The 14,590-nt window shown below is 49.4% G+C and overlaps 1 protein-coding gene across 1 annotated transcript in view; it reads left to right on the top strand.

Annotated features, from left to right (window-relative positions):
• LOC130481218 (sodium/calcium exchanger 1-like) overlaps positions 1 to 14,590 on the top strand; it is a 36,627-nt gene continuing 22,037 nt past the window's right edge. Inside the window, exons 1-2 of the mRNA XM_056853967.1 lie at positions 1 to 59; positions 12,303 to 14,073. Of these exons, the coding sequence (XP_056709945.1) occupies positions 12,320 to 14,073 (1,754 nt within the window). The 5' untranslated portion in view covers positions 1 to 59; positions 12,303 to 12,319. The remainder of the gene's footprint in view (positions 60 to 12,302; positions 14,074 to 14,590) is intronic.

The following is a 14,590-nucleotide window of genomic DNA, read 5'->3' on the forward strand; positions in this document are numbered from 1 at the left end:
CCCAGCCCCGGACCGTCCTGTCATTTCGCATCCGTCTCCCAAGACCTTCTGACTGCCAGGTAAGAGAAAAAGGGGGGGAGTGGGGACGCGGGGGGGGGCAATTGAGGTTGGTCATAGGGTGCGAGAGAGTAGTCCCATGCCATCCTGGGGGATTCAGACGCGTTTGGCTCCCCCTAGATATCCTAGAGATGCATTTCCCATAGCCCGGCTGTATCAAATGATGAAAGTTGTGTTATTTTTAAACAGCCCCCCCAAAAAAATTGCAAGGGAAGCAATGATGCGTGGTAAGGGGATTTATAGGGGGGCTGCATTCCTAGGTTTTTGCATTGCTGAGCAATGCAAGTTATTGGGGGAGGACAGATAACGGGAATGCTTTAGAAAATTGCCAGGGGAAAGGGTCGTTTTTGAAGTGGGGGGGAGTAGTAGTGTGTCAGTGGAAAAGAAGAAGACATGGAGGGGGGTCAGGGCAGGGGGCAAGCTAGGGGCAGGGGAGAGAGAGGATCCTTGTGTAATTTTTCAAGCAATCCCCCAATTCGAGAAAGGGGAAGGGTCTCATTCCCTGTGCGTTTTCCTTTGAAGCATCCGTGCATACCCGTAAGTTTTGGGTTTGCTGATCAGGGTTAGGCTGCCTCTTACCCCAATAAAACACACACACACGCGCGCACACACACTGCAGATTTCTTGGGCCTCCTGAGTGCCAAGTCTTACCTCCATCCAGATAACATCCCCTTGCTTACCCCCCCCCCTGGAAAAAAATGCTATCCAGGAACTGTTTGCACACAGACACACATGCACAGAAAAACAAGCCTTGGAGACGGGGCTCTTCACTGGTGCCAAGGCTTTTCATCAGAGGGCTTTCCCCTCCTTTCCTCCCCCCCTCTACTTCCTCCCCATCCATTCTGCATTGGGTGGGCAAGTTGGTGGCTTCCCTCCTTTGGGATACAAGCAGCAGTAGTCAACATGAAGTGCACCATGGGGGGGGGAGGGGAAGGGAGTAGGAAACACAAGTGAGCACGTGGCACTGAAAAGGACCTGCTGGAGCACACTTACTTTGCCTTGCACAAGGGTCACAACTTACACTTGCGCTTGGCTAGTGAGCACATGGAGATTTTGATGTGTGGGCACGCATGTGTTCACACATGTGCGGCACCACAGCCCAGGCCGGGTGCTCGAAGGCTCCCTGGTTTGGCTTGCGGCTGCACAGATGGGATAGCCCAGCAATTGTGTGCGTAGGCATGCAATGTGGCACAGATGCGCATCGGATGCGAAACATTCTTGTGGGGGGGGGCGAGCAGTGTGCAACCACAAGATCATGCCGAAGAGAGAGCACCATTTGGGATGTGCAGAGAAAGGACCGTCCAAAGGCTGTACGTGTCAGAGAGAAAGACGGCGTCGCCTGATTTTACCAAAGAGCGGCTCGCAAAAGAGCTCGAACCAGAGTTCAAAGGGGCATGTGGAGAGGGGTGTTGTTCTGGCTGCCCCTGGCGTTTCTGGGCAGGCCCCGTGTGGCCTGGGGCCAGGTGGATAGGACGGCGCTGGCATCTTTCCAGCCAGCTGCTTCCCCTGCCAAGGTGTCCATGTTCTGCCAAGGAACCTCAGGCGCACATCGCTTCTCCCTGGGGTTACAGAGGATGCCGGTGTGGAGCCAATAACTGGCATGGGGTGGCCTTTTCGTGCCCCCTTGGCACTGGCAGCCAGTGCCAGCAAACTTGGGTGGGAGCTGGCATCTGTCCTAGGTTGGCTCCTTAATGTTGTGGAGAAGGCAGTTGGACGCACATTTTTACTACACACAGGGTGTTAGAACTGGAAGGAACCCAAAAGGCCCTCGGCCTTGTTTCCTGTTCCCATGGGCCTGTGTCTGTGCACATGAAACACATTCGCTCTTAAAATGTGCCCATTCATGCCTGGAGTGCACACCTCTTTCACAGTCTCCCACCTTCTATGCAACGCTCCATGTGTGCCATCCAGGGTATGATTCAAACTACAGCTGTTCTTCCGAGATCTAATTTCTATTGCTGGGGTCTCTTGTGTTGGAGCATACGAAACAATAAAGAAGAGAGTATCTTAGAGCATGTACAAAGTGCTTTCCCACCATAGCTATGTCATCTTGAAGTTGGTTTGAGCGTGGACCTGCCTAATTCTAGCAAATAAGCAATGTGTAATACACCCTGTGGGAATGTACATCGGCTGCACATTGACGCATCTTACAGACTTTCAGCCATTTTACACTCATGCATCTTTATGCCTGTGTGCCGGCCACAGGTTGAGACCGTTTCTTTATCCCCTTTCCCAACACATGCGCACCTCCCATGTGTCCCTGAATCACATCCATTTTGCACCAGTTTTTACAGGTGCGTTTCCCCTGTAACCATGTGCTCTCAGCAACACAGACATTTTTGCACAAGCCCTGGGATATCCCTTTGCACGAGAGCTTTTGCCTGCCGGTCCACCTGAGAATGCTCAACTCTCAGGCTCCTATCGCATGAGCGAGTCACGCTTTCCATTTTCTCCCCAATTTGGCCACTTCACACATGATGGATTTCCAATAAAGGCGTAATGTCGCTAGGGATAAACAGGTGTCACATGCCTGCCTGCCTCGGTGCGCATATGTGTTGTGGGAAGCTCCGCCGGACAGCTGGACCGTGTCCCAAAGCAGACACGAGTTCTGGTCTCACATTTGACGGTGGATTGGGATATATGTACCACTAGCACTACCATGCTTACGGGCATCCTTCCCCCGGCAACCAACGGAGACCTCTGAAATATCTGGATGAGCACCGCTAGCTCCAATCCCTCTGTAATTTTGGTTGCCATTTTCTGCATCTTTTCTAGCGGTACTACACTTTAACCTTATACTATACTACAACTATACTATACTTTAGGATTATACTGTACTATAACTATAACCTGTTTTGAAGAGGGGTGGCTAGAATTTATCTGGCGTTTATTGGTGATAGTTACAAAGGGTAGCCGTGTACCGTGTTGGTCTGCAATAGAACAGCTAAAGTCGAGTCCAGTCGCTCCATAGTGACCAACGAGATTTTTCAGGGTATAAGCTTTTGAGAGTCAAAGCTCTGTCAGATACCTGGCGAAGGGAGCTTCGACTCCTGAAAGCTGATACCCTGAAAATCTTGTCAGTCTCTAAACTGCTACTGGACTCAAATATAACTGTTTATTGGATGTTTTAAGCTGTCTGGTTGAATTTTTTTTTGGGGGGGGGGATATTTTGTCGTCTGCCTTGCCTCAGCAAGTCTGATAACTGAAGTAAGTAATCCCATATGTGAAGTGACCCTGGAGTGATGTTTAATGTCACATTCCAAAGAGACAGAAGTCTTCTTCCTTTGCCTTAAAACTGGAGTCTCTCTCCATGCTCCAGGGGGGCTCAAAAAATCCTACTTTCACATTTTGTGGAATGTTTTCGCAGAGCTATACATTCAGGGAAGAAAACAGGGGGATGGAGAGACACCTCTCCTTCCCACCATGGAAGAGGGGAAGCAGAAGAGGAATACTGGGGCACCACACTTCCCCCCTCCAATCCCTACAAACAGCAGTGGATGGATTAGAGACAGGGATTACAATGCCAGATTGACCAGCCACAGGGGCCGATTTAGGACAGAGCAGGACGAGGGAGAGAACCCGGGACAATGGGAAGAGAAGCAGAGGAGGACGCGAGCACTACCGTTCAGCAGTGGTTGGAGCAGCATGGTACTAACCCATGGCTTGTTTTAAGAGCCCTCAGCCACTCACAGTCTTCCGGAAGGATGCAAAAAACGGCTTTCCAAAAGACATTTCCCCATGAATCTGGGAGAATAAACTGCACCACATGAACCCCCTCTTCTCCTGTGTGTTAAGTGCGGTCAAGTCGCTTCCAACTCATGGTGACCCTATGAATCAGTGTCCTCCAAAATGTACTGTCTTTGACAGCCTTGCTCAGATCTTGCAAACTGAGGGCCATGGCTTCCTTTATTGAGTCAATCCATCTCTTGTTGGGTCTTCCTCTTTCCCTGCTGCCCTCAACTTTTCCTAGCATGACTGTCTTTTCCAGTGACTCTTGTCGTCTCATGATGTGACCAAAAAGTTTAGTCACTTTAGCTTCCAGGGTCAGTTCAGGCTTGATTTGATCTATAACCCACTGATTTGTGTGTTTTTTTGGCAGTCCAGGGTATCCGTAACACTCTCCTTCAACACCACATTTCAAAGGAATCTACTTTCTTCCTGTCAGACTTTCTGGCATTATACCCCACTCCCTCCTCTCCACAAACCCTTCCTTCCCCAGGCTCCACCCCCAAATCTCCAGGAATTTTTCAACCCAAAGTTGGCAACCCAACCTCGCTGCGCTGAGACCCTTATAAAATTGAAAGAGACATGACTGATTTTTCTTCCGCCATGGCTGTGGGGTACGATTCAGGTAAGGAAGATAAAGTAAATATTCAGGCATAAGTTTGGGAGAGTGGGGATAAGGAAGAAGAAGGTTGGTTTTGATATGCCGACTTTCTCTACCGCTTAAGGGAGACTAAAACTTGATTACAAATGTCTTCCCTTCCCCTCCCCACAACAGACACCCTGTGAGGTAGGTGGGGCTGAGAGAATTCTGAGGGAACTGTGACTAGCCCAAGGTCACCCAGCTGGCTTCGTGTGTAGGAGTGGGGAAACAAATCCAGTTCACCAAATTAGCGTCCGCCGCTCATGTGGAGGAGTGGGGAATCAAACCCGGTTCTCCACCACACTGGCTCTCACCAGCACCTCTCCACACACTTTCCTTAAAAGCTTTCACTGTCTTCAGCTGCAAACCTATGCGCACTTCCTAGGAATGTAGCCCCATTGCAATCAGTGGGGTTTTCTTCTGAGTAAACATGCAGAGGCTTGGGATGTTTGACCGTTGTCTTGAGCTGGGGACACGCTTGGAAGCAGAGTTTTTTTCCCGAAATGCCACTTCGGTCTGTTTTTTTGCCATTTCCCACACGGGAATTCCAATAAAGGCCCGAGATTGATTAATAATAAAATTAATATTTAGTATTCATAAAGCGCCTGTAACACCAAATGCTGCATGGTCATTGAGTTAGAGAGAACAAGCCCTGCAGATTTAATGACCTAACCACGTTTAATTTTTATGAGGCCTGTTTGATATCCGAAGCGCCTGTCTCCTGCTTCCCATGCCTAATTAGCAACATTCACAATGGATATTGTTCCAGATTTTTTTTAAAAAAGTTTTGTTCGAATAGCCTATATTGCTTTGGCTTTTGAAGTCAGGTTCATAAGCAAATGCTCCAACTGTCCTTTTCTTACCAGGCAAGGGTCTCGATTTACTGGTCTCTGTCCCTGGAACATCGATAGAGCTGTTTACGAGTAACATTGACCACATGGACAATCTGTGTACACATGTTTGCTTGCATGTGTGTTGAGTAATTCTCATGTTGCATGCAATGCATTATTTGAACCCCACGTTTATGAAGGTACTAGACCCCAGTTCCACTTGTAAGGTGAACATGTGCAGGATGTACATGTGTTCAGTGTAATGTGTTAAATTGTGGAACTCCCTGCCTCAGGATGTGCTGACGGCTGCCAACTTGGAAGGCTTTAAGAGGGGAGTGGACAGGCTCATGGAGGATAGGGCTATCCATGGCTACAAGTCAAAATGAATACTAGTCATGATGCATACCTATTCTCTCTAGTATTTGCTTGAGAGCCAGCGTGGTGTAGAGGTTAAGAGCGGTGATTTGGAGCGATGGGAGTCTGATCTGGAGAACCGGGTTTGATTCCCCGCTCCTCCCCATGAGTGACAGACACTAATCTGGTGAGCCGGGTTGGTTTCCCCACTCCTCCACATGAAGCCAGCTGGGTGACCTTGAGCAAGTCATACCCTCTCAGCCCCACCTACCTCACAGGGTGTCTGTTGTGGGGAGGGGAAGGTGATGGTAAGCCGGTTTGATTCTCCTTTAAGTGGGAGAGAAAGTCGGCATATAAAAACCAACTCTTCTTCTCTCTAGTATCAGAGGAGCATGCCTCTTCTATTAGGTGCTTTGGAACACAGGCAGGATAGTACTGCTGCAATTGTCTTGTTTGTGGGCTTTCCAGAGGCACCTGGTTGGCCACTGTGTGAACAGACTGCTGGACTTGATGGACCTCGGTCTGATCCAGCAGGGCTTTTCTTATGTTCTTATGTAGGGCTACTGTCCCTTCAGGGTGGCACCTTGTTAAAATATTGTTAGTTCAAATTGTCATTCTACAAACCCCATTCCGCTCCCACCACTGAGACCCAGCATGGTTTTGAGGTTTGAGTGTCAGACTAGGATCTGGGAGACCCCGATTCAGATCCCCACTCTGCCACGGAAGCTTGCTGGGTGACTTTGGGCTAGTCACACACGCTTAACCTACCCTACCTCACAGGGTTGTCGTGAGGATAAAACAGGAGAGAGGAGAACGATGTAAGCCACTGAAGTACGTGAATAAATTATAGTCTTGCTAGAGCTGTCGTTCTTCAGAGTTCAGCTTTCTTTCCTGCAGTCTTAAGAAGTTAAATCTGTGAGTGTATTGGGGGTGGGGGAGATGCATCTTGCCCCTAGCGAGCACGAAAGAAACATATGCATATGACCACTAAGGCACCATGCATTGTGCAGCCTCGGTGTTGCAGCCGAGGGGATGTATTTTGAACTCTTGATAATAGAATGTAGGACAAGGGTGCTAAAAAAAACCCAAAGTCTTCAACCCAACACCTCACAGTGTCTTGGCCTTTAAATTAGTGGCAGGCCGGCCACTGCAGGACGAATGAATACTGCATCTAGCAGGTGGTGGTGAAGGGTCTTCAGCCATGTGTTATGGTGGAAGGGGGCTGGGGTTTGTAAAGCAACCTTTGGTATAAGAATTAGGGTTTTACATCATTCGTGAAATGCTGGCGAATTTTGAAAAATTAATTCATAGTCTGCCTTTCTCACTTGCTCAAGGCGGATTACAAGTACAATAGAGCCATACAGTCAATCAGTAAGCCAATTAAAAAATATTATAATATTTGAATGATTTCTACGCAGGAAGGAGGTTGCATTGTACAAATGATTCACAAAGTAACTTGGATAAATGATTAGGGCCTGTGGTCTACACTACTGCATATAGCTTGCTGACACTAGGATTCTGCTAGGTAATTTTTGCATAATTTAATGTGTTGTGTTAATACTTATGCTTTGTTTAAGTTCTGTTTTTAGATGTCTGGTTGGTTCTATAACCTTAGTCCTATTACATTGTTTATTGAATGTTCCATCCTGCTGATTGTATATTGACTCACTCTGTGTAATCTGCCTTGAGTCTAAGTGAGAAAGGCGGACTAAAAAATAAATAACAATATTTGAATCTAAAGGCAAACATTCCTAGTATAACAACATAACGGTTAATAAACGGGCCAAAATAATTCCCTCCCCTCCCCAAAAAACTCCACAAAATATTTAATAGAATACTTAATGTTATTTTATTTATTTAGAAAATATATATCCCTTCTCTCCAGAGACCTGTTTGGAGCAGCTCACAAACTTCAACAGTGCAGTGCTATAAAATAATAAAATGCCACAGCATAAAAACAAGACAGATGCATAAAACACCTAGCATTTAAAAATTATATTGCTCACACAGTCCTCAGGCTAAAGGCAGACTATTTGGCCAGGGAGGATCAAGCCATGAAGGACTAAACCTTTACTTAGGGACAGTGGGGAGAAGTCTCCTCTTGGAGAACTAAGGTAATGAAGAACTTTTAAATGCTGCAACTTGAAGAATTTCTAGCCAATCCTAATTCAACATTATTAAGTATAGAGTTCAGGGTTGAGAGGATTGTGTGTTTTCACCTTTTCTTTATATCCTTGCTTAGGCTGATGCTTGTACAGAACTATGTGTACTCTTTTTGTTTTGGTTTATTAACCTTTCTTGCCTTCTGAATGCTTCAAACCTTATCTCTGTAAACACACCACTCCTATTCAGTCCCATTTTCCAAAGAGTGGTAAAGGGGGGCAGTGGTTGAGCTTGTCATCCCTTGAGTGCGATAGCTCGAAAGCATGAAAGATATTCCTGTGCTGGCTCGGATGAGCACAGCCTTTAATCAACAACACAGAAAGATTGTGCTAGATGTACAAATCTGCCTAGCGGGCGATACCCTTTCAGATTTCTTGGTGGCAGCAGTTAGTACCTAAGGAGAAGTGGATACTCCTGGGAGTAAAGCCTCACTGTAAGGTTGCCAGCCTCAAGGTGGGGCCTGGAGGATCTCCTAGAATTACAACTGATCTCCAGATGACAGAGATCAGTTCCCCTGGAGAAAATAGCAGCTCTGGAGGGTGGACTCTGTGGCATTATACCCCACTCCCTCCCCTCTCCAAATCTCTCTCTCCCCAGATTCCACCTCCAAATCTCCAGGAATTTTCCAACCTGTAGTTGGCAACCCTACTTCACTGGCCAGAGAACCTAGCCCACACGGAGGTTTTTTCTCCGCATGAAGCATGGCTTTTTTCCCTTTTCTTTCATAAAACATCGTCCTCTAATCATCCGCTTTCAAGGCTTTACCCGTTTCCAGTACGTTTTTTCTCAAACCTTCTCAATCTTTCTGAAGAGAACACATTCCAAGCGCATTAGTCTGGATGGGAAGAGGTGCATTTTTTCCCAAAGGTGCTACGCACATTAACTCTATTTTCTACATTGCCCCCGCCCCGCCACACATATACCCCACATACCACCTGATGGCTTTTTTAAAAAATGGTAATTTAGGGCTATATTAAGTCTAAAACTTTAGCAAAAATGGCTAGAGATTTGCTGTTTTACAAAACGAAAGCTGGGAATTCAGCTTACTAGTGGGCATTCGGCTTACTGGTGTTGCCGCAATAGATTGTTATACTGTTACTGCAGAATACCACAACAACAATTACAGATTTTTTTTCTTTCTAAAAAGCCTTCCAGTGGAAAGGCAGGCGGAATATGCAGGGAAAATAGCAGCTGACGGAGGAAACTGCACACAAAATTCCCATGCCGATGCTCCATTGCCGTTGTGAATGCCTCAGGCAAAAAGTACTACAGGGAGAATTGTGTGGAAGCAACCTAGGGTACAGTAGATCTGGCCATGTTACTGAACATCTGCAAGATCAGTCACACATTCAGCAACGTTAAGTGGCAGCGTTGCGGGGGCGACGTAGGGTTGCCAGCCTCCGGGTACTAGCTGGAGATCTCCTGCTATTACAACTGATCTCCAACCGATAGAGATCTGTTCACCTAGGGAAAATGGCCGCTTTGGCAAATGGACTCTATGGCATTGAAGTCCCTTCCCTCCCCAAAGCCCACCCTCCTCAGGCTCCGCCCCCCAAAACCTCCCACCCATGGCGAAGAGGGACCTGGCAACCCTAGGGTGATGGCATTTCGTATCCATGCGCTGCAGAAAATATTGTCGAAGGCTTTCACGGTCAGAGTTCATTGGTTCTTGTAGGTTATCCGGGCTGTGTGACCGTGGTCTTGGTATTTTCTTTCAGCTGCTGGCGAAATGTCAGGAAAGAAAATACCAAGACCACGGTCACACAGCCCGGATAACCTACAAGAACCAATGTGCTGTGGGTTTGTGTGTTTGTGCACCAAGAGTCAAGATGGCTGCCTCCAACTTTGAGAGATTTGTGATCTCCTTGAAAGGCATAATATAGGGTTGCCTGTGCTGGATTGGGAAATACTTGGAGATTTGGGGGGGGGGCTGAGGAGGGTGGGGTTTGGGGAGAGGAGGGACTTCAATGGGGTATAATGCCATAAGGTCCACCTTCCAAAATGGCTGTTTTGTCCAGGTGAACTGATCTCTGTCCCCTCAAGATCAATTGTAAAAGCAGATCTCCAGGCACCACTTGGAGGTTGGCAACTCTAGAATAATAGGAACAGGGTTTTACCAGGGACAGCTACCAGAAATAGGGCCGCGGGTAGGGTTGCCAGGTCCCTCTGCGCCACCGGCGGGAGGTTTTTGGGCCGGAGCCGGAGGAGGGCGGGGTTTAGGGAGGGGAGGGACTTCAACGCCATAGAGTCCAATTGCCAAGGTTGCCATCTTCTCCAGGTGAACTGATCTCTATCGGCTGGAGATCAGCTGTAATAGCAGGAGATTTCCAGCTAATGCCTGGAGAGTGGCAGCCCTAAGCACAAGGGAACGATTTTGTATCTGCGGCATCAGTTTGTGTTGCGTGTTTATGTGGAGAAATGGCAAACAGCTCCTGTATTCTGTTCCTAGAATGGGGGAGAAGTAGAATGCATTTGGGGCAGGCTCCTTTTCCGCTTGCAGGAAAGTGCGAAAGAGACAGGAAGGAAGTGCTTCTTTTGGAAACATTTTATTCCAGAATCCAGGGTGTTAAAAAGTACTAACGCAATAAGCAGGATCAGCAGCTGAGAGTTGGGAACATGTCTGCATGGTGTAGAGAGAGAAGTTACAAGGTGGAAGCTTGGCAAAGTCTGAGTAAATGTTTGAAGGTCCCTAACTAGGGTTGTCAGGTCCCCCCAGCCACTGGCAGGGGATAGGTGGTTAAGGTTGCCAGATCCAGGCTAGGAAACCTTTGGGGATGGGGCCTGAGGAGAACAGGGACCTCAGCGGGGTACAATGCAATAGAATCCACCCCCCAAAGCATCCATTTTCTCCAGGGGGATTGGTCTCCGTAGTCTGGAGATGAGCTGTAATTGTGGGGGATCCCCAGGTCCCACCTGGAGGCTGGCATCCTTATCCGTAACAACTACAGTGGGGAGGAGATAAGGCAACCAGCAATGAGGATCTGAAAAACCAGAGAACTCCTAATTCTGCCATCTTTCCTTTAGGACGCACCAAGTACAACAACCCTGTGCCCATAACTCATCAGGTTTTTGCTTTGGCTCTGGCTAGGGTTGCCAGGTGCTGACCCATGAAGGGTGAACTCCTTCATTTTGGTTGCCAACTCTGGGTTGGGAAATTCCTAGAGATTTGGGGGTGGGGCCTGAAGAGAGGTGGGTTTGGGGAGGGGGGTATAATACCGCCGAGTCCATCCTCCAGAGCTGTCATTTTCTTCAGGGGAACTGATCTCTGCAGTCTGGAGATCAGTTGTAATTCTGGGGGCTCTTCAGGCCCCACCAGGAGGTTGGCAGCCCTACTTCTGTTGCCCGTGCGCAGTGCAGTGAACTCTGGGAGAAAAACTGGGGGAGGGGGAATGAGGTTGCTGATGCTTTGATGTCGAATTGACCCAATCTATGTGGTTTTTACCATAAGGTCTAGGTTCCTCAATGCAGCTTTCAGACCATCCGCCACATGTCATGCCGCTGGGAATTAATTTTCCAAGTGTGCAAGTCCCTGATTTGGATCAGGAGTGCAGCATAGGCAGAGGCCTCAGCTTCCCCCCATGCCATTTACTTGAACCAAAATGGCCGGGTGGGGGGGGGGGAAAACTGTTTGCTCCATTGGAGGTAGGGTTGCCAACCTCCAGGTACTAGCTGGAGATCTCCTCTTATTACAACTGATCTCCAGCTGATAGCGATTAGTTCCCCTGGAGAAAATGGCCGCTTTGGCCATAGGGCTCTATGGCATTGAAGTTCCTCCCCAAACCCTGCCCTGTTTAGGCTCCGCCCCAAAAACCTCCTGCTGGTGGCGAAGAGGGACCTGGCAACCCTAGTTGGAGGGGCTGCATGTGTAATGATGGCATGCAGCCCCTCCGCCCCCAGGACAAATTGTTTCATGCATCTGCTTACCAGGTCTCCTGCCCTCTACCCGTAGTCTTTGCTGCTCAGGAGTGCGGTGGAGGAAAAAAGGGGGGGGATGTCGCATTACTTCCAGCATAAACCCAGAAGTGACATCACCGCGTTGGTGGGATGCTCTACAGTAGCCCAGTACTAGTTATGGAGGCATCCTAGACTGTCCTGCTGATGTTGTGACATCACTTCCGGGTTTATGCTGGAAGTGATGTCGCATCATCACCACAACATCATTCCTCCTGTTCCCGCCTTCTTCCCTCTCCTGCCTCCCCGATGGCTGGCAATCCTAACCACCCAGGCTGTTGAAAAAAATGGAGCTGGGTGGGGGTGGAGGGTGGAAGCCCTTTTAACCTGGGCTGTGGTCCCAATCTGAATCAGGGCCCTGAGGAAATTAGTTCCTCGCAGCATGATAGATGGGTGATGGTTTGAGAGTCAGGTTGGAGAACCCAGGACAAGTCCTTGTGGGTCTTTCGAGCATGAATGAGTATTAGATTGTCTCATAAAAACACCGTCAAGTTCTGGGCAATTCAGATATTTTATGTAAGGCACCAAAAAGCCAACCCTTAAACCGGCATTTCTTTCATGATCTGTTTTCTACTTCACAGTTGCCTCGTTCCTCACCATGTTGCACCTATCTCAGTTGAAGGCTTCGGCCCTGCTGCTGGTTTTATGCCTTCCCTTGCCACAGGCGACGGCAGATGACTATCTGGGCATGCCTGGGGCTGGTGTGCCGTCTTCCGATGGGGGTAACCAGAGCGTAAAGTGCAAGGAGGCGAATGAATGCCAGGAAGGTGTGATCCTGCCAGTGTGGCTCCCCCAGAACCCCTCAGTGGGCGACAAGGTGGCACGGGCCATTGTTTACTTTGTGGCACTGATCTACATGTTCCTGGGCATGTCCATCATCGCTGACCGCTTCATGGCCTCCATCGAAGTCATCACCTCACAAGAGAAAGAGATCACCATCAAGAAGCCCAACGGAGAGACCACCACCACCACCATCCGCATCTGGAACGAGACGGTCTCCAACCTGACCTTGATGGCCCTGGGCTCCTCGGCCCCTGAGATCCTCCTCTCCATCATCGAGATCGTGGGCCATAACTTCCATGCGGGAGACATGGGGCCCAGCACTATTGTTGGTAGCGCTGCCTTCAACATGTTCATTATCATCGCTGTCTGCGTCCACGTGGTCCCTGAAGGGGAGGTGCGTCGTATCAAACATTTGCGGGTCTTTTTCGTCACTGCGGCATGGAGTGTCTTCGCCTACATCTGGCTGTATCTTATCCTGGCCTGGTTCTCCCCTGGGGAAGTGGAGCTGTGGGAAGGGTTCCTGACTTTCTTCTTCTTCCCTCTGTGCGTGCTCCAAGCATGGTTGGCTGACCGGCGACTCCTGTTCTATAAGTACGTTAAGAAGAAGTACCGTACTGACAAGTCCCGGGGACTCATCATTGAGACAGAGGGTGACAGTGGCTATCCAAAACTGGACATGGAGATGGATAACTCGCTCAAAGAAGGCTCTGAGGGCCTCATGGAAGGGACCAAGGACCAAGACGACGAAGCCCGTCGGGATATGGCCCGCACTTTGCGGGATCTCAAGCAGAAACATCCGGAAAAAGACATGGAACAACTTATCGAGATGGCCAATTACCACGTGTTGGTCCAACAGCAGAAGAGCCGGGCCTTCTACCGCATCCAGGCCACCCGCATGATGATCGGAGCGGGGAACATCCTCAAAAAGCATGCGGCGGATCAGGCCCGCAAGGCAATCAGCATGCAGGAAGTGCGTGCGGAAGAGGACGAGTCCATAACCAAAGTTGGCTTTGAGCCATCGCATTATCAGTGCTTTGAAAACTGTGGCTCGGTCGTGCTGACGGTGGCCCGGCGAGGGGGGGACCCGTCACGGGTCACGCTGCGAGTGGACTTCCGCACAGAGGACGGGACAGCTAACGCTGGCTCAGACTACGAATTTGCCGAGGGCACTTTACTTTTCAAGCCGGGTGAGACTCACAAAGAGGTGCGGGTCGGAATAATTGACGATGACATTTTCGAAGAGGACGAGTACTTCTACGTTCACCTCAGCAATGTCCGGGCTGGCTGGGCTGAGTCCAGCCCGGAGCCGCCCCCCAAAACCTGCCTTGGGCCCTCCAAGATGGCCACCGTCACAATCTTTGATGACGACCACGCTGGCATCTTCACCTTTGAGGGGGCCTCCATGCGGGTGAGCGAGAGCGTGGGGGCTGTGCGCATCAAAGTGCTGAGGACCTCGGGGGCCCGTGGGCGAGTGGCCATCCCTTTCCACACCATTGAGGGCACCGCTAAGGCTGGAGAGGACTACGAGGAAGTAGCCGGCAAGGTGGAGTTCCAGAATGATGAGACCATGTGAGAGACGGGGGAAGAGGGGGGGGGGTTGCGAAGGCAAGGGGAGGGGACTGTGTGAGGACGGTGAAAGGTTGGCTGTGGAAGCTAGTGAGAAGTGGTGGAGATGGGGGTTTTGTGTGATTGGGGTAAAGGCACATCACATTTTTAAAATATCAGGGCTGGACTTAAACGTTGCCAGCTCCAGGTTGGGAGAAATACCTGGAGATTTGGGGGGGGCGGGGGGAGGGACTTCAATGGAGTATAATGCCGTAGAGCAGGGGTGTCAAACTTAATTGTTACGAGGGCCGGATATGACATAAATGTCACTTGGTCGGGCTGGGCCATGCCTCGCCAGCCCATATCGAGAGTGGGGTGGTGGTGGCTGCCTCAGCTGGCTCTTGAGCCGGATAAGAGCTCCTCAAGGGGCAAGATCCGGCCCTCGGGCCTTATGTTTGACACCCCTGCCATAGAGTCCACCTTCCAAAGTGGCCGTTTTCTCCAGGTAAAGTGTTCTCTATTGCCTGGAGATCAGTTGTAA

This window comes from Euleptes europaea, chromosome 7 (genome assembly GCF_029931775.1).
Source record: "Euleptes europaea isolate rEulEur1 chromosome 7, rEulEur1.hap1, whole genome shotgun sequence".
Classification (NCBI taxonomy): Eukaryota; Metazoa; Chordata; class Lepidosauria; order Squamata; family Sphaerodactylidae; genus Euleptes; species Euleptes europaea.